The following is a 20,786-nucleotide window of genomic DNA, read 5'->3' as shown; positions in this document are numbered from 1 at the left end:
TCACCCATGGCTCTCAATGAGAAATAGTTTAAGATGGTACAGTCCTCCTTTGGTCATTTGAGCATTTCACCCGACTGTTGTTTGTACTTGATTTTTTTCTCTCACATTAATACCTTAATTAGAAACTCTCCCAATTGCAGATCACTCAAGATCTCGTGGATTATTTTTAGGCATTCGGCATCAGGAATCATTGCATCATATTGGCCAGCAACATCAAAATCCTGGAGAAAGAATAGAATTTGAAAACAAAATTACAATTGGATGCATACAAACTTTGCCCTTCAACAAAGAAGGCTGAACCTATAGCATCTGCATTTAAAACTTAAATTTAAATTAGTCATACAACACAGTAACAGGCCCTTGGGGCTCACAAGCCCGTGCCACCTAGTTACATTCAATTAACCAACAATCCCTGTACATTTTGAAGGGTGGGAGGAAACCGGAACCCGCAGGGAAAACCCATGCAGTCACAGGGAGAACATACAAACTCATTACAGACAGTGCCAGTTTCGAACCTGGGTCCCTAATGCTGTAAGAGCGCTGCACTAACCACTAGGCTAACTATGCCACCCGCTATCCTTTGTCCATCTTTGTCCCTTTCTGTTTCACTCATGCCTCACTATCCTATCCCATTCCTCCAACTTTATCCTCACCATGCTGGCTATTTTCCCTCTGCTCTTTAAGTCTGGGTGAAAAGTTGAAATCAAAATCATCAAAAATTCTGTTTCTCCCATCGATGCTGCTCAACCTGCTGAGTTAAAGTCAAGTTTATTGTCATCTGATTGTACAAGTACAACCTGTCAAAACAACATTCTCCAGTCCTCAGTGCAAAACAGGCAGACATACAACTAGACATAAATCACATAGAGATAAACAATACAGGCGCAGGACCAGTATTTCATCCATACAAATAAATATTGTTTCATGAATGAGTCTTAGATGGTTCGTGTGAGCAGTTCCTCTGGTCATTCAGCATTCTCACTGCCTGTGGGAAGAAGCTGTTCCTGGAAGAAATGGTTTGGTGGCACTGGCTCTGATCCTCCTGTATCTCTTCCCTCACAGGAGTAGCTGAAAGATGCTGTGCCCAGGGTGGAAGGGGTCCTCAATGATTTTGCATGCCCTCTTCAGACAATTCTGAGAAATCACATCGATGCGGGGGGGGGGGGGAGAAAAGAGGGAGGCTACAGTGTTCCTCTCTGCCACTCTTTGGTCCTGTGGATTGACCTCTGAGCCACTTATCTGCAGCAACTGTACCACACTGTGATGCAGCCAGCCAGGATGCTCTCAATAGAGCTCCTATAGAAAGCTGACATAATAGTGGCCGGTAGCCTTGGCCACTTCAGTCTTCTAAGGAAGTGCAGTCACTGTGGGGCCTTCCTGACAAGTGAGGAGATGTTGATTGTCCACAATAGTTCACTAGTTAGGTGAACTCCAAGGAACTTAGTGCTCTCCACTCTCTCCACTACAGAGCTGTTGATGTGCAGTGGAGGGTGGTCCTCCTGAAGACCACGATCATCTCCTTTTCTTGTCCTCAATGAGACTCAGGTTTCTACCCCTTCCCTGTAGTGCAACTCATCGTTGTTCATGATGAGGCCGACTACTCCTGTCTCATCTGCAAACCTGATGACACTGTTGGACCTGGATCTGGTGATGCAATCGTGGATCAGCCGCGTGAACAGGAGTGGGTTGACCACAAGGTCCCGAAGTGCGCCAGTGCTCTGCACGACAGTGATCAACATTCTGCTACTGACCCGGACAGTCTGTGGTCTTTCCATTGGGAAGTCCAGGATTGCCAGCAGATCTTCCGCTAGCAGATTTCTTTTAGCTCCCGATTCCAGCGTTCGCAGGCTCCTGCATGCTTCTAGCTTATCAAAGTTGGTTTCACGACTTAGAACTGTAGTTACTGATGTTAATCAAACAAGCTCACGTTAAATTGAACAAAACTACATTCCCTGCATTAGTCAAGTAAGAGTGCATACCATGGGAATTAATAATTATTTTTGGAAGGAATACACAAAATATGCTCTTAAATCCCTTCCAGCGACTATCCCACCTGATGTTTAGGCTCTCTTGCCTGCTGCTTCCTAGCTTGACCTTACAGCCCTTCTTAACTAAAGACACAACATCTGTCAGGGCCCCAGCAATTATTTCCATGCTGTCTTATGGATATGCTTTGTCATACTCCAGGGATTTAACTACCTTTATGGACTAAGACCACTTTTGAAATGTGATTAGGTTTCCTTAACTTCCAGGACTCTCTCCAGGGTAAATATAAATAAGATGTTTTCATTTAAAACCTGGCTCTCTCCCATGGCTCCACACATGGACAAAACTCCTGGTCTTCACCTCAGGTTTGACCACTTCTCTAAAGTTCCTGTGTATGATGCTCTCCAGATCCAGAACACCATTTAAAGTAGAAACAAAATAAATCAGGTTAATTTTAAACTGCTTGAAAAATCCAAATCATAAAACTATCACTACTTACACACTGATAGAATTCCCTGTAACGACCTCTGGTCATGGCTGGATTGTCTCTTCGGTATACTTTTGCAATCTGATACCTCTTGATATTAGTAATTTTATTCATAGCTAAGTAACGGGCAAAAGGAACCTGGAAAGAGAGGTTAAGGGCAAAAATAGATGACGACAGCATTGTAAGGGGCACCGGGTGAATCTAATGGCGACTTTTTGCTGGCCTTATGGCAGGCAGTAAACCATTTTTGTGTAATATTACATGTTCCATACTATACATGATAATAAAGGAACCAATCTTAATTCTTCATTCAAATACCATGATTTAGTTGTTGATAATGAGGCAGGAAATTTTAATTAATGAAATATTAATTTCTGCATTTTAATTGTAAACTACTTTTGGGAAATATTTTATTTAATTCTCTACGATGAAATGATTATAATGAGGAATGTGAATGTCTGTGACTCCATCCTCCAGTATTCCATGAATAGACACAGGTATCCAAACTGTAGTCTATCCTTCCTCAGAAATGGTTACATTCCAAACTTCCCATGTCTCAATGTATGGAGCAACGAGTTAGAACTGGGCTTCATAATGCAGTTCACACAAACTTGCAGCTTTTCACAAAAATGACAGCTTAATAAACTAAATTAGTGCTTCTCAACCTGTGGTCCACAGACCACTGGTGACCCAAGTGGGCCAAGGCCATGAATAATATTACTGATATAATAATACACAAAACAAGGGTGTAATTTTGATGATGGAATTTTTTTTAAACATTTCCCAACAAAAAAATACAATTGGTGATCTGGAAAGGGGCTCAGGCTCATCAGCCGTACCTCCCCCACCCCAACTGGTGGCCTGGGTGCTTGTTACAGTAAGTAAAGGAATACTAAGAGTAAAAAATAAAATTGAGAACCACTGATTAAAATGATAATATTCTGGCTGGATGAAAATTTGAACCTACCACTCATAAATTGAATACTTACCTCAAACCAAATACATTTTTGTTTACAAAGGATATTTCAAGATAGCAAGAGAAATGTAAAATCCACCTAAAAAATGCAATGTAATCATTAAACAAGTGTCTGGCCATTTCGTAAGAGTGACAGGTTGTCCATCTTCTACCCTAACAACTTTGTGATCTCTTAATTAAAATACATAATTAGGATTACTTCTGCTGAAGAGCAGGAGTTGTCAACACTGGTGAGGAACATGATTGAGATATCTCTAAAGAGTTCATAGCAGGGCTGAAAACCTTGTTCAATAAATCCACCACTTTATCTAGACCAGCCATTCTCAACGGGGCCCCCTGGGGCTACAGTACATTGAAGTAAAAGCCTTGTTTTCTTTACATCTCACGTAACATAAAGTACTTTACATTTTTATGTAGTCAGTAGGAGAGAAGTACGGAAACAAAACCAAAACTTGACTGCTTTACAGGGAAAGGGGTCCATAAACTTTAAGCAGAGTCTTATGATGTAAAAAGGTTGAGAATGGCTCATCTAGACTCCTAACCCTCTGCTTTATTAAGACTCCACATCCTTACTCAATGAAGCAAGAGCTTCATTGTAACTGTTGCATTCAGTTCACAGGTCAAGGATACAGTGAGATCATATCGCAATGACAACAGCTCACCACCCTGGTCCTTCAAATCATAGATAAGCTTTGAGTCTTCACCATATTTCCCCATCAATGTTTCCTAAAGAACAAATTTAAGAATTACACAACTTAAGAAATATATTCTCATGAATAATCTGCACGGTATGAGTGTAATAATAATCATTAAATTACTCAAGCACACATGAAATACTGGTCCAGATGCAGTGCTATTTAAATGCAAATTTTCAAACAGAAGTTTCTTCCAATATGCACACATGAACTGATTGCAAATTAAGATTCTTGGCGACGTGCATGGATTTAAGAGGGTCCCTGAACATTTCAGAGTTTTGGATCTGCAGCACAGGTTGCCAATGGATTGAACCGGAGTCTTTGCAACTGCCGAGGTTGCAAGAGCCTTGGTGGCTAATCTACGGACAGTCAGTGTTTCTGAAGGGATGCCCTTTTGCTTCTATTTCTCCTATTGTAGGGGGTACTGAGCAATGCCAATGGAACTGTTTGTCTGCCTTAAAGCAGGCAAAAAAAAATAGTGTAATATTACATGTTCTGTGCCATTACATGACAATAAAGGAATCTTGAATTGTTAAGGTAAAATCGGCTTGTGCATGTACAAAAGGGCCTAGTTGCCCAACGCAAATGGCTCAGCTTAACACATCTACTTTCTAAGAAGTCTGAGGAGATTTGGCACGTCATCTGCAAATAATCTTATCAAACTTCTACAAGTGCACTGTGGAAAGCATACTGACTGGTTGCATCACAGCTTGGTTTGGGAATTCAAGTGCCCAGGACTGCAGAAGGCTGCAGAAGATTGCTCACAGAGCCAAGTCCATCACAGGCTCTGACCTCATCCACTGATGACATTGGAAGCACTGCCTCAAGGCAAATATCATAAATGATCCCCATCACACTGGTCACAACCTCCTCTGTAGCTACATTCGGGAAGAAAGTACAGAAGCCTGAAGACCAGCACCTCTATTTTTGGAGATGTTTTTCTTCCACAGTGTGGCAATGAGGCTGTTGAACCTCCCCTTATTACACTAATCAGGCACTGCTGCGACCACAAAAAGGCCTGTCTGCTCCTACAATAGGTGCCACTTACTTTCCTGCACTGCCCTATGAACACAGTAAAACTTCTATTATCTGGAATTTAGGCAACCAGCAAAGTCAAGCAACTGGCAAAAAAAAAGAGAAAATAAATATATTTTTAAAATTAAAATAAATAAGAATAAATAAAAATTGTAAGGGTAAATATTCCCTGAAGCAACACATAAACTGTTGGTGAAGATGGGAGCAAATATTCAGCCAGCGGAGAGCCTTGGTCGTGCTTTGCTCATAGCAGCTGTTTGAATAAAGTTCTGCTTGAATAAAATCGCATCGCCCAGGATGAAGAGCTGGTTAATGCTGCTCACTGTTGGGGTTACTCTCTGAAAGTGTCTCCTTATCCCTGCTTAGTAGGATTCTTTATCTTTATTAGTATATTATTAAGTATTTTAGTAAGGCTTTATCTGTAAACTTGGAGGAGGGGGAACTAATTGTGATGTTATTGTTCATCTTTTGGGCTGTGGAGGGGAACATCCTTTCTAATGCAGCAACAGTTAAATGTTTTCAAAGAATGTGACTAAAAATAAAATGCTTTAAGGTTTCTATAGTCATGCAAATGAAGTGTTTTTGTCTTTTAAACTATTTATTCTTAATTCTTAAATTATTTTTTCTTAATACAGCTGTATTAGTTACACATTTTAAGAGTGAGTCCTAAGCAACTGGAAAACTTGCTTATCAAGCATCTATGAATCTCGGTGGATGCTGGACACCAGGGGTTTTACTGTATTTCTAATCAATCTTACGCATTTAACTTTTTAAATTTAAAAATTCTCTTTTTTTTTTAAACTTACAGCAGCCAAAAAGGTATACTGTAGGAATTTCAATGTGATGGTTGCCAATCGTATCTTGAGAAAGAATTAATTTATGATATTATTAATTATTGTACCAGACTAACAATGCAAAGATCGAGAGCTCAAGTGGTTGAAGCATTATCTGTGAGAGAAAATGGACAATCGATGGTTTGGGTCAAAACCTTTCAGCTGGACTAAAAGAGTAGAGGGGAGATAGCCAGTATAAAATGAGGGGTGGTTGGAGGGGGGGGGGGGGGCAAGCAGAACAGACAAGCTGGATCCAAGTGAAGAGGGGTTAACTGGTGGAGTCAAGTGGGAAAGGGAAGAGGGGAGATGGTGACTGGACACCACCAATGGACAATGGAATCTGATAAAAAAAGTGAAGAGCGGCACCGGATAGGGAGGAATGGTGGGCAGATGGATTGTGCAGGGGAAAGAAACTGAGCATCAAGGTGCATGTGAGAGGACCTGGGTAGATCAGATGGACAGAGAAAGGGACAGAGGGGGAGTGGATTACCATATAAGCCCTTGTATAGGAAAACTCTGTATAGGATGACCCTTGAATTTCCACCTGAAATGTTGGTTTTGAGCGATACCCTTTGAATAAGATGACCCTCTTTTCCCTACACCCCCCGCCCCCCAAAAAAAATCTGGCACTTACCGCTAAACAGTGGATGCTGTTAAAAACAAATCACTATTTTAATAACAAATAATCATTCCACTCACATACCACTTTAAGTATTCCCTATACCGTAAGTGCTCTGTGATGAGTAAGGAATTGTTTAAGGTGGTATGTGGGTGGGAAGGGAAGGTTAAGAACCACTGGTCTAGACCCAATTGTTACTGAAATATTTTGCTTGAGAACTCCTTTGGAGTTCTGAAACCATGCACATAACGAGTCAATTAGGGACAATTAAAACAGGGGTTTTCAAATTTTTTCTTTCTACCCACATACCACCTTAAGCAACCCCTTACTCATCACAGAGCACCTATGGCATAGGGAATACCTAAAGTGGTATGTGAATGGAAAGAAAAAAGTTGAGACCATTGATTTAAATTTTATATGGATATTTTAAAATAAACCACTTTTCAGCTCCTGTAACAGGCCGTTTATAGCTGATACAGAGCCGACAGCAGCCGGACCAGGACTCTGCGGAGAAGCGCTGAGACTTCACAAATAACTAACAGGGCATGCGCGAGATTGGATCAGAGCTGGCAGGTAGATGGCAGTAGTGGTGCAACTTCGTTGCCAAGGTAAGAATTTTAGTCTCTATAGGATAACCCTGATTTTAAGTTTCCGGATCATCCTATACAACGGCATATATGATATTTGAAATTAGACAGTTTGTGGGGTAAACTGAGGGATTGAACAAATTTTCTCTTTCAACAATAAGAAGAGATCTCTCGGGTGCTAGATGTGTGGGACTGCTGTTCTACTGTAGGGATAATGTGGGCAGCTGGAGCTGACTGATAAATACTACTTTGGTCTTATTATTTTCTGCTTCCAAAATTCGTCTGCAAGAAAGATCCGAGATGTAGAGGAAAATGCTAGATTACAGATTCAGTGCTGCTGGTAATACATGGGATAATTCCAGATTATGATGATGACAAAATTTTAAAAGCTGTTTAAATTTTAAATTTTGAAATTTTATTTACAGCATGGTAGTATTTACACCTGAGCCACCCAATTAACTACATGGCAAATTAACCTACAAAGCCATACATTTTGGCAGTGGGAAGATACCGGAGCACCGAGGGAAAACCTATGTGGAGACAGGAGAATGTAGAAACTCCTTACAGACACCATCCAAAGTCATCAGGAAGAATTGCCTCACCTTCCTGTATTGCATTTGTATCAACGTGGGTACATGATCCAACTATAGCACGATACTTGTGAACCACACCCCAGATCTTGAGAAATTACTCAGTGCTTGCAATAAAGTGCCTAATGCCTTACCTTGAGCTCAAACACTGGCGTGTCAATAGTTTCCGCTCCATGGCGTTTGAATGATTTGATGATGGTGTTAAACACCTTCTCGCGGATAGCCATTTGCTTTGGATTGTAGTCTCTAGTTCCCTGCAAAAATAAAAGGCTTATTGGCGGAGAGCGGGAGGTTTGAGATAGTGGAGTTCTAGTGAACGGTGCGGACTCGAAAGGCCGACATGGCCTGTTTCCGCTCTGTAGATGATTATATGGTTATGGTTCATTAAGAATCCAGAAAAGAGCATGTTCCTTCAAGAAAACACCATCATTTTAAAAAAAATTTCAACCAGGATAAACTGCTGTGTCCACTCAGTTATTTTAAAACTGTGACAGCTACTAAAGTGGTGAGCTTGGTGCTCACCAGTGCAAATACTATCTGTGTTGAATACAAATATGACTGATACAAGTCTCTGCACATTCATTTCACCTATCCCCAAAACAGCCATTTGTAGAGAGTACATTTAACAACCAGGGGGCTTCGTGTAGACAATAGTTCACCAAAAGAGCAGAGTACTCATCACTGTGGAGCTCTCCCACGTAAATACTACATTTGTACCTTGGGCGTTTTGAGGACAAACTGTGGTTTCCCATCATTTATTCCAAGCTGAGCTTTCAGATCCATCAACTTTGCCAATTCTGTGGAAATCTAAACAATGCAGAAGAGAAAGAGAAAGTGAAAGTCCCTTCAACTCACACAATTTTAACAAACCATGCTTCCTGTTAATTTAGAACACAAATTCATTAAATCCAATTTAATCAGCTCTATTCTGCTCAGGTGGAATATTTAACAAACGGCAAACATTTCAATTCAGTTTATTCCCATTCCAGTTTTTATAGGAACCCAAAATATTTAACTGGCATTAATGCATGAAGGAGTTGCCTTGTACTTAATTCCGTGTTTTTAAAATGGATAAAGGACCTTGTACTTGATTCCGTGTTTTTAAAATGGATAAAGGACCTTGTACTTAATTCCGTGTTTTTAAAATGGATAAAGGACCTTGTACTTGATTCCGTGTTTTTAAAATGGATAAAGGACCTTGTACTTGATTCTATGTTTTTAAAATGGATAAAGGACAATAATTGGAACAGCTTCTGTTTATATGGAACTAGTTAATTTTGCTCTGAACTATATGCTTTAAAAAAACTTTTAGCCAGTCTATAGGTAATTTACAGTTCGAAACAGAAACATTCTGGTGATTTGCAGGAGTCAAGACTCTCCGGTCACTTCTCTCATTAGGAGATCAGGAGAAATACAAAAAAAGTTATCAGATCTTTGACTGGTAATTTAAAAGGCAGTTGGTTAGAGGAGTCAATTAGAATGATACATCTCAAGAGCAGAGAGCTTTGCAAGCTTTCTTCCACAACATTAATAACCAAAAGAAACAACTGTTTTATAAGCACCTTTAAAACAACAGAAATACGAAAAGTGTAGATGCTGGAATCTTAAGCCATCAATGAGAAGCAGGAGGGATTTACCATTCAGGCAGTATACAGGTAGAAATGCTCAGTCAACATATCAGATTGGGACCCTTTATCAATTCTGCAAGTCCCTCCAGTTTCTTATTGCTTGCTGGGAAAAGTTTAAATTGATGAGTAAAAGCTTAATTAAAGCAAGAAGATCTGAGATCAAGATTGGTTTGGTTGCTCTACGAGGCAGATACTGCCGACGATCATCCACATATTAGTTTTTGCACTGTTATTGTGTAAACATTTGAAACACTTTCAATATGTCAACAGTCCTATAATGTGGTGTAATAATCCCCATTCAATAATAAAAGGTAGTCATCATAAGGAGTTATTCCGATCCCCAATTACCCTCAATGAGAGGTCCCATGAACTACTGCTTTAAACTTGTGGTTCTTGTGTTTGATAACTCTCACAGCGTGGCTGAACAGCAACTGGACAATGAAGGGGCAGATCATTTGTTCCCTTGAGCCTGTTGCCATTTAATATCATGGTTGATCTGATTATGCCTACCCCTGGTAACCTTGAAAGTCAAGAACCAATAATACTACAACAACCCAACACTTCTGTCACTGTGGGAAAGGAACTTGAGCCGTGATTGGCGCTTTGTACACATCAGAATAGTAAAGATTAGATGTCATGCTAACTCGAGAGTAAGTGACAGACAACTATCCCTGTAACATCTCACCCCCTTGTTAATAAAGAATCTACTTACCTCAAAAATGTACTCATTAGCCTTTGGAGAGTTCCATAGATTCTCAATTTGCTTGAGTGGAAAAAAAAGTCACCTCGTCTCTGTGTAAAATGGGAACACTCCTTTTATAAAAAAGAGACCCCTTGTTCAAAAGGAAACACTCTGTTCACAGCTCTTAACATCTTGAATTTACAATCAAGTCCCTTCACCAGTTTCCGGCACAGCCTGCCCACTTCTGGGAAAGGGAGTGTGACTTTCAACGATGAAAGGTTTTAGTTTCAAAAAGCTGGCTGACTTGTATTATCTGCTAAACCATATACAAATCAGGATGTGCAGATTTGGAGGGGACCGTTATAGGTGGTGACATTCCAATGTGTCCACTACCCCTTTCCTTCTGGGTAGAACAGGTTAGAGCTTGGGATGTGCTATTGAAAAAGTTCTGGCGAGTTGCTGTTTTACACCTTATGTTCACTGTAGTCAGGATAGCAAAGAGATTTAATATTTATGGTGAAGAATGAGGAGCCAAAGAAAAATATGCTTTGGTATTGTTTAAAATCCTTGTAAGGCAACTTCCAGAAGTCCTTCTAAATGTCTAAACATATCATGTGCTCTAGCTTTTCCTCATCAATCCTACATGAAAAAAAACGTTCAAACATAATTTTCCATTTCTAAATCCATGGTGACAACCCAATCCTGTTATTTTTGTATCTTTTTTAAAAGGTCTGTGGCATCTTCCCAGAGGACATTACCCATTATGGATTGCAGTTCCCCATTTTTTTCCCCCCTGCTTTATTCAACATTGGTTTGCATTCGCTACTTTCTATCTATGGAAACCATTTGATTTGGAAATCAATGCAGTTACTATTTCAACAGTCACCTCTTCCAAACTGTAGGCTGCAGATCATCAGGTCCCAGGGATTTATCCTCAATATACTGCACAAAATCTCTTTATACTCTGTAAATTTGTCCTCCGGGATACCTTTGTTAATTTGGTTTGCCTAATTCTTAAAAAAATTCCCATCCATTATTGTATTACCACTTCTTACAAACACCTCCAATTTCCTGACCAACACTATGCTCTTATTATCTTTACAAAAAAGTTACAATCCTCAGAACAGTAATGCTCAGGTCAATCGTAGATTGTTGGGTTAAATTAGAAACAATAATGGCCCCCAGTACCACAATTACTAACTTTTGTACAAATGTCAGTGACTACCACTGATATTCCAAGTAAAGTTAACTTTGTTTCAAACAAGAACATTTTAATTTGAAAATGTACAGTCCACTGCAGAAAGGTTATATACTGTAGTTTTCTATGAATAGAAATGCTTTGCTGATTTGAAAACATTAAAAACTTTTGAGGATTGATTCATAGTTCTCAATCATGAAGGCATTTTCAGACAATGACGACCATTCAATTGAACAAACCTTTTGTTCTGCAACAAAATCATTTTTTGTTAATAATTGGTTAGAATTTTATTAGAAATGTTAAGATTTTGGTGCATACACACATGCTCTACAATAAACTCATTATTAAAAACACGTATTTAGAGTTACACACCTGTTCATTAGACCAAGAGCACATTGCACGTGCGGCGATGTGACAGTTTCCAAACCAGGAGCAGATGAATTCAGACCAGCATTTCGGAGCAAATGTTCCAAATTTGTGCATTTTGGTTTGTAGTTCAATGGACCAGTGTGCAAAGTACTCCACGTGTCCGAATCAATTCCATTAAAGTCCCATTAAACAGCCAACATTCAGGTCCCATGTAAATACAGCCACGATTTCCATCAAATGTCCAAATGGGATGTGCCGCAAGGACAATGAGTTCCCAGGTGGATTGTGCATGGAGGGATAGGAGAAAACTGGTCAGCAACTACCACTAACCCAGTGGTACAGTGAGGCAGCAAAGCATGGTGGGGAGTAACAATGAGAATTAACCAAACTTAACAACATATTTCAATCCAATTCGATCTGAAATAATTAATTACTAGTCAATGTAACTTACCGAGTTATTGTCAAACACAACTTTTATAGCTACCAAAGCAAAAAAAAACACAGCATTTTATCTTAAGTATTAACAATTTCTCAAACTACAGCATCAAAATTTTACACCCATGATGGATATGACACCTTGATAGGTTGAATAGCCTCTTATTTTATTTTTATTTTAGTGATTTTAGCACAAGGCCCTTCCTATTAACTATCAACCCCATACATTTTGGAGGGTGGGAGGAAACTCACAAAGATCACAGGGAGAATGGACAACTCCTTACAGAAAGTAGCAGATTGAAACTCGGGTCATTGGTGCTGGAATAGGATTGTACTGACTACTACATTAACTGCGCCACCTGACTTCTACATAGTAAGGAAATAATGACAGGAGAGTGTTATTGTATTCACTTACTACTGTGGATTTTAACGTTAACTCCTGACAATTTTTGCCAAAAATCAGCTCCTTATAAATATCCTACCCACATGGGCTTCAAGCTTCCTTGAGAAGTGTTGTTGTTCAATAATACACGACCCTCACTTTTCATTTTACCATTACACATTTTTGGCCGATCCGAAAATTTCTAATCATGAATGCCCACTTTTCTCAAACAACAGAACTACAATCTTTTGCTACTTGATAGCATCAAAACACATATAGTCCCAAAGATGCCCATAGTTAACTATTCAATGAACTCACATACATATTTCAAATCTGTAATAACCACCTCAGTGGGTAAAAGATGTCAAAATACCCTGTGGTCAAAATGAACGACCGAACTAAAGGTTGGTTACAAGCTAACAGCAGCAACTTTCCTAAGTTACAAATCATACTCCACTTGTAGTAGTTCAAAGGAAATTAACAATTATGATTGAGTACTCAAATTACGGCGCTGAAATCAACAGTTTAAAAGTTTGAGTAAAATTGCATGAAAATTTACTGGGAATCTGTAATGATGAAGGTAAAAAAATCCAATAGGCCCTTCTGCCCCTGTTTGGAGGCCCTTTTTCTCTTAACCTTTCCAATCCAGTAACACTCCCATAATTTAAATCCCTTCAATATTTTTCTTTTCAATTTAGATAGAACACACTAACAGTCCCTTCCAGCCCATGAGCCCCAATACCCTACAACCCCCATATGTTTTAAAGGCACCCTCACACCTTTGATGGGGTTGGGACTGGCAGATCCTGCATATTCTGGGATAGATCTCCTATTAATAACCCAATAGAAATTTATTTCACAATTTTTAGGATACGCAAAAATGTGATACACTGCATATTTTTTGTGATATTGTGTTTTAAATCTTTGCCAAAGTAGAAACTATAACACAAAAGAGTATCCAGACTGGGGCGAAAATTGCTATAAATGTGCTCATCTGAAAGCTTTCTAAATATCCAAACAACATAGTTTTAAAAGCATCACTGAGGATTGGAAATTTCCTCCACAGTCCTGAGGCAACTTCAGCAAACATTGCATCATCCACCACTGGGATGCAACTTTTCAGCTATGATGTTTGGGTTTCCTCTCTCTCATGGTGAAGGCAGAGAAGTGACCTGATTGAGGAGTACAAAATATGGGTAGAGAGCAAGAAGCCTTTTCCCCAGCAGAGGTTTCTATCACGAGAGAGCATCAGTGGAAAGAGTCAGAGGCTTTGCAGAGATTGAATGATGGGAAATAGGATATTCTCAACCCTTTTGTGGCTGTCGCCCCCTTCGGGCCAGTCTCAGAGATTATAGGCCTCTTACCTGTGAAGCAGTCAAATTTTGGTTTCTTCTGTCCTTCTACCGACTACATAAAAAATATGATGTGTGAGGCAGAAAGAAAACTTTTACCTAAAGGTGCTGTGGCCTCCAGGGGAGCCTAGGGCCCCATTGAGAATGGCTGGTAAACAGGGTCTTTAGTCCACACACAGTCAGGTGAAGGCCTGATTCCGTGCTGTGTAGAATCATCATACTTTCAACAAACATGATAATTTGAAGTAAATGAGTCTCAGCTTCATGTCAATCACTTTATTTTTGAGTAAGTGGGTAGTACTCTGCTTGAGGGATATTTTATCCTCCCAGGTTTGCTGTTTTACTCCAAACATGACATCAATTTGGCAGATTACATACATATGTATGTCAGCATTTATCTGCACAGAAAATGTAATATTCTAAAGCCAAATTCAGAGCAATATTACAGATCAAAGGTTTTTTTTCCAAAAAAAATCATTTTGATTTTATGCAATCCACAAAATTGTCATTTTGGTGAATAGACAATCAGGATAAATAAACCTCCAGGGATGTGGGATACAAAATAAAATGGCCTGATTAAGACAACAAAACTAAAACCTTCATACATGAACACCTTGCAGAATGGGTGTTTTATTAGCCTTTCTTAATGCATTTTATTCTGATTACTGTATAATTAATCTAGACTTTCAACAGACTAACTCTGCTCAGTTCTACTGTAAAATACATGTTGTTTCTTTGTTTGTGTGAACTAGCAGCCCAGATCAGCAGTTCTCTCTTATTCCCTGAGATAAAGAAATGAGTGCACGACAACACAATGGGCAGGACAGTCGACATAGCAGTTAGCGCAATGCCTTTACAGCTCCAGCGATCGGGAGTCAGGTTCGAATCCTGCGCGGACTGTAAGAAGTTGGTACGATCTCCCCGTGTCTGCGTGGGTTTTCCCCGGGGGCTCCGGTTTCCTCCCACTGATCAAAATGCACTGGTGGTTGTAGGTTAATTGGGTGTGATTGGACGGCACGGACTTGTGGGCCGAAATGGTCTGTTACCATACTGTATGTCTAAGTTTAAATTTTTTTAAGGCCACGAGAGATGGCCAGGGCTGAAAAAAATGGCGGCACGGTAGGAGCTGCTGTAATGAGAGGGCTGCCGCTGGTGCAGATACGGGAGAGCGAAGACACAGCGCTGCTCTGAAGGCTTCAACCGCCTGGACTTAATGCTGGCAGCTCCTTACGAGCCTTAAACAACCCGTTAAAGGAGCCGGCGGCAATGGTAAGTAAAATCCTGCATCCGTGGCGGGGAGGCGGGGTCTGTGCCCAAGATGGTGGTTCCTTCGCTTGGCAGTGGCCATGAAGGGGTTGCAGACACCGGCGGAGCAGGGACATCCCCACCGCGGAAGGCAGAGAGGGGAACACGTGTGCGGCGGGATCACGTGGTAGGAGGTGGGAATGGCGGGAGGAGGGCATGTTGGGTGCTGGTGGGAGTGGTAGGTGAGGCCTGATGCGCATGGGTAGATGTGCAGGTTGTGGAGGCTCTGCGGGTGGATGGTGGCCAGGCTGTTTGGAGGAGGAGAATAGTTCTGATGGGGGCACAGAACAGACTCGATGGGCCGAATGGCCTGCTGCGGGTCCTTTAACTTGTGAGAGAAGGGAATGGAATCCTTACAGGGTGGGAAGAGGGAGCTGTGATGCTGGGTGGGCGAATGGATCAGCTCATGATTGAATGAAGGGGTCAGACTTGATGGGCTGAATGGCCTCTCTCCCGCTGCGCTCTCGGCCGACTCCACGCCCAGGATCCGGCTTCACACGGCGGCGGCCCCGCCGGCCTCCCCCTCGCCACTTGGAGGCCCCGGCGCATCCGACGAGACTGACCTGGTCCTGAGGGGCGTCCTCCGCCTTCAGCCGCCGCACCAGCTCCGCTTGCCGCCTCACGCTGGCGTCCGCCATGCCGCCGGGCCCGTCGAACAGAGCGAGCGGCGCAGGGGGCGGGGGGACGGGGGGGTGGGCGGGCTCGCTCCCGCCTCGCCGCCGGTCATTCGCCCAGCTCCGCGTCCATCCGCCGGCTCGCGCTCCGATTGGCGGGGCTTCGCTCGAGACGCGTTGCCCGCCCCTCCCACCGCTCCTGAAAAGGGTCCGCACGTCACTCGACACGTCCATCACCCAGGTCCTGCTCCGATTGGCCGCTCTGCTCATCCCTCATTGGTTCGTCCTGCCCTGCGCCGCCCTCTGACGTCCAATTCCTGATGGTCCCAGTGAAGAGCCCGCCTTCAATTCTGCGGAGGCTGCTGTCAATCACAATGACCACGCAGCAAGAGGTATCCCATTCATAAAAGTACCTTGAAAAAGTTCATTCAAGTTTATTGTCATCTGATTGTACCAGTTCAACCCACCGAAACACCGTTCTCCAGACACACAGGCAGACACAACACACGTCCAGTCAAACAAAACAAGCCGGACAAGTTTCAGTTCAGATTTATTGTCAGATACATACATCACATCACGTATCAACCCTGAGATTCGTTTTGCTCCCAGCGCAGCAGAATTACCAGTGCAAAAAACAGTGTATCCTATTCCTCATTCAGGTTTATTGTCAGACTACATACATGACATTACATGCAAACCTGAGGCAGAATTACCAAACTGACTGAGTCCCTGGTTGGTTGAATTTGTCCTTGCGGAGTCTGATGGTGGAGGGGGAGCAGCTGTTCCTGAACCTGCGGGGGGGGGGGGGGGGGGGGCAGTCTTGTGGCACCGAGACCTCTTTCCTGATGGCAGCAGCGAGAACAGAGCGTGTGCTGGGTGGAGTGGATCCTTGATGATCGCTGCTGTTCTCCGATGGCAATGTTCCCCCTGCAGATGTTCTCAATAGTGGGGAGGGTTTTACCTGTGATGTCCTGGGCTGTGTCCACTAACTTTTGCAGGGCTTTATGCTCTGGGGTATGGTGCCCCCATACCGGTCCGTGATGCAGCCGGTCAGCACACCTCCCACCACACCTTTGCAGGAATTTTCCAGTTTCCGATGTCATGCCAAACCTCCTCCAGATATGAAAGCCTCCTTTTCCTAAAACCCACAATAAGCTCTTTAGTCTTGTTGATGTTGAGAGCAAGATTGTTCTCTGGCACGACCAATTGGATCAAATGCAGCGAAATGGGACCAGCTTGAAATCTCAACATAGCTGGTCAGTATGGACAGGTCGGGCCAAAGAGCCTGTTTGTGCTGCTTGACCTCATGACTCGAAAACAAGTCTTAATTTCCTTTTTATTTACACCATGCTGGAATCAGATTCCGACCATTGAAACCCGTGCCGCTAAATTACATCCAGATTAACCTGCAAACCCTGTACGTTTTGAAGAGCGGGAGGAAACTAGAGAACCTGGGGAAAACCCAGGCAGACACAGGGAGAACCGTAAAACTCCTTACAGACAGTGCTGGATTCAGACCCGGGTCACTGGTGCTGTCACAGCGTCGTCAAAAGACTGCCGCTGCGGGCAGGGTTCAGACCGGTGCGTGGAGATTCCTTTGGATTTCAAGTCCAACGCCTTAACCACTCAGCTATTGCAGCACTTTCACTTTGAATTGGTTAGGGAGTGGTCTTATTTATCCAGGAATTCTATCCTTGACTGTCATCCAGCAGTCTTTTCTGATCTCAGGATACATGAGTCCTAGAAAAAGCTGCAAATCTCAATCCAATTGGTCCGAACGTCTCAGTGAACCACCAGAGGGCAGCGACGAGTCACGGCTCAGGGTCAGGACACTTCATAGTCAATATCCCCGACAATAAAAATGAATCCTGAAAATTAAAGCTAATATCAACTCGTTTTGACTCATCCAAATACCACGGTGGGATTTGAACTTTGGTAATACCAGAATCAGAATGTAGTCATGAAATTCGTTGTTTTGTGGCAGTGTCACAGGGCAAACATTTATATAAACCACCTTACAATAATAAATAAAAATAGTCTATGAAAAGTCAAAGTAAAGCAAGATCTGTTGTTCATTGATCATTCAGGAATCTGATGGCGGAGGGGAAGAAGCTGTCCTTGTGCCGTTGAGTGCTCATCTTCAGGCTCCTGTACCTTTTCCCCGATGGTAGCAGAGTGAAGAGGGCAGGGCCTGGGTGGTGGGGGGTCCTTGAGGATAGGGGTTGTTTTTTTAAAGACACCGTCTCATGGAGATATCCCCAATGGAATGAAGTCTGGTGCTTGTGATGCCACAGGCAGAGTTAACAATCCTCTGGAGTTTATTCTTGTCCTGACATTGGCACCTCCGTACCGGGCAGTACCACCAGCCAGAATGCTCTCCAGTTCAGTAACATTACTGTCTCACTCGCTAGGATTCAGTACCCCTCTCTGCAACCTGATGTTGATTGAAAGACCACAGTCTGTCTGGGTTGACAGCAAAACCTTAAACCCATCACACTGAGCTCTGGCATTCCTCAGGCCTGCATGGTCAGCCCGCAGCCGTCCCTGCTGCTAACACACGGCTGTACCGCTTGGTTCAGTTGCAACAGAATGACCAAGTTTGTGGATGGCACCACAGCAGTTGGGCCTCATCCCCAACAGTGATGAGTGGGCTCATAGAGAGGAGGATGAAAGTCTTGTACAGTGGTGCAAGAGTAACAACCTGACTCTCAACATGGCCAAGGAAAGGAGATGATGGTGGACCTCAGGAGGACGAAGGACCACTCCCCACTACATATCAATGGCTCCTTCATAGAGAGAGTGGGAAGCACAGAGTTCCTTGGTGTGTATACAAACAGCAACCCATCCTGGACCACAACATCTCATTACTCAGGAAGGTACAGCAGCGTCTACACTTCCTAAAGAGGTTGAGGGCAAGGCTACTGACCACCATCCTAATGAGAGGCAGGCTGCATCATAGCATGGCATGGTAGCTGCAAGCATCAAATCAGAGGTCAATATGGAGGGTGATTAAAACTGCTGGGAAGATCTCCGGTGTCTCCCTGCCCTCTATCAATGGCATCTACAGGGAGCAGTGCTTAAAGAGGGCTCAGAGAATCATTGAGGACCCTTACCATCCAGCCCACAGTATCTTTTGAGACCCGCCTTCAAGGAAGAGTACAGGAGCATATAAACCAGGATTGCCAGGCTGGGAAACAATTTTATCCCGCAGGCGGTGGGATTGTTGAACAATCCGTGAAACCTGTAAACTATTTTGGTGTATTTATTTTGGATCATTACATATATATGTAATTTATCTATCTGTGCGTGTGCTCTGTGGTTTGGAGATACCGTGTTTTGTCCAGTTGTATATGTAGAATCAGATGACAATAAACTTGAACCATCCCTTCACTGAATGGGAAAAAATTGAACAAGAATCAGTTCTTAACGGAGGGAGACGGCAGATGCTGGACCAACACACAAAACACTGGAGGTCTCAGCAGGTCAGACAGCATTGGTGGAAGGAAAGAGACAGTCAATGTTTCGGGCTGAAGCCTTTCATTGAGACTGGAAGAGGACAGAAACCATTATAAAAGGGAGGGAGGTTCAGCACAACTGGCCGGTGAGTATGAGATTTTCCACCTCTTCTCTGAAGTGCGACTCATCGTCATGTCACCTGCCAACCTGATGACCCCGTTGGAGCTGGATCTGGCAATACAGTCGTGGGACAGCAGCATGAACAAGAGTGGGCTGAGGTGAAAGTTTTAATGATTACAGCTGCGAATAATTTGTTAACATTCTGTGGAACAGAGGGACGGCGTGTAGAACAAAATGTGACCCATTCTCGTTGCAGCCATCAGGAAACAGGCTCAGGACATGTACCACCAGGTTCAGGAATCAAGGGATTGCATTCAGGAGCTCTCTAAAACTCTGGTTGGACCACATTTGAATTATTGCATTCATTTCTGCTGGCCTCATTACGGGAAGGATGTAGAAGCTATGGAGATGGGGCAGAGGAGATTTACCAGGATGTTAAAACACATACCTTCATCAAGGTTTGGAAAAATACCTTGATGTACCTTGGTGAAGGGCCCGAGCCTGAAACGTTGGTTCTGTATCTTTTTCTTTGCTACATAAAGGGCATTGTTTGACCTGCTGAGTTTCTCCAGCACTGTGTTTTTACTTTAACTATGGCGTCTACAGACTCTCGTGTTTTACTTACTTGTACCAGGATGTGGCCTGGATTAAAGAACGTGTCCTCTGAGGCAAGGTTAGCAGAGGTAGGGTTTTTCTCTTTGGAGCGAAGGTTGAGAGGTGACTTAATCGAGGTACGTAAGACTATGAGAGGCTTAGGTGGGGTGGACGGCCAGCATTTTTCGTTTTCTCAGGGCAGGAGTAGCAAACACCAGAGGACATCAGTACAAAATGAAAGGAGGGAAGTGTAGGGGAAAACGCCAGGGTATTTTGGTTTAAACACGGAGTGGCGGGTGCCTGGAACACATTGCTGAGGGAGGTGGTGAAGGCTGGTACGACAGGAACATTTAAAAGACTCTTCGACAGGCACATGATAAAAGACAAAAAGAGGGTGAGGGGTGCGAGGTAGGGAAGGTATAGTTTGTTGAGTTTGCTGAGCACGACACTGTTTCAGTGCCATTGACCTGGGTTCGAATCCAGCGCTCTCTGTAAGGAGTTGGTAGCTCCCAGGTGCTTCAGTTTCCTCCCACCCTTAAAAACCATATGGGGATTATAGGTTAATTGGGCAGCATGGGCACATGGGCCAGAAGGGCCTGTTACCAATGTAAATCTAAATTTTAAAAAATAAAATTAAAAAAAAAGAAAGATCTGGAAGCACTTCGACGTCTAGTGTATGACTGGGCACCTCAGTGTGAAGCTACTCATGTCACCGAAAGACTCAGTTACAAGAGATTAGGGTCATACAGCACAGAAACAGACTCTTTGGCCCATCATACCTGTGGACAGCATGTCCATGGTGAGGGAGATGGACAGGTTTAGTTGCCGATCACTCTTTGGAGA

General features: G+C 42.7%; 1 protein-coding gene across 4 annotated transcripts in view; it reads right to left on the bottom strand.

The window, feature by feature from the left end:
• Positions 1 to 15,839, bottom strand: part of hars (histidyl-tRNA synthetase) — a 42,864-nt gene extending 27,025 nt beyond the window's left edge. The window contains exons 1-8 of one of the 4 annotated variants that reach the window (XM_069898033.1): positions 15,723 to 15,764; positions 12,137 to 12,165; positions 11,689 to 12,010; positions 8,526 to 8,615; positions 7,943 to 8,062; positions 4,080 to 4,175; positions 2,486 to 2,611; positions 114 to 221 (exon numbers count right to left, since the gene is read on the bottom strand). In XM_069898033.1, the coding sequence (XP_069754134.1) occupies positions 114 to 221; positions 2,486 to 2,611; positions 4,080 to 4,175; positions 7,943 to 8,062; positions 8,526 to 8,615; positions 11,689 to 11,799 (651 nt within the window). In that variant the 5' untranslated portion in view covers positions 11,800 to 12,010; positions 12,137 to 12,165; positions 15,723 to 15,764. Of the gene's footprint in view, positions 1 to 113; positions 222 to 2,485; positions 2,612 to 4,079; positions 4,176 to 7,942; positions 8,063 to 8,525; positions 8,616 to 11,688; positions 12,011 to 12,136; positions 12,166 to 15,722 lie in introns of all 4 variants that reach the window. The other 3 variants (XM_069898037.1, XM_069898035.1, XM_069898036.1) reach the window with 3 other exon arrangements.
• Positions 15,840 to 20,786: the final 4,947 nt, after the last annotated feature.

Source organism: Narcine bancroftii, chromosome 9, assembly GCF_036971445.1.
Source record: "Narcine bancroftii isolate sNarBan1 chromosome 9, sNarBan1.hap1, whole genome shotgun sequence".
Taxonomy (NCBI): domain Eukaryota; kingdom Metazoa; phylum Chordata; class Chondrichthyes; order Torpediniformes; family Narcinidae; genus Narcine; species Narcine bancroftii.
This window is presented reverse-complemented; position numbering and strand designations above follow the sequence as displayed.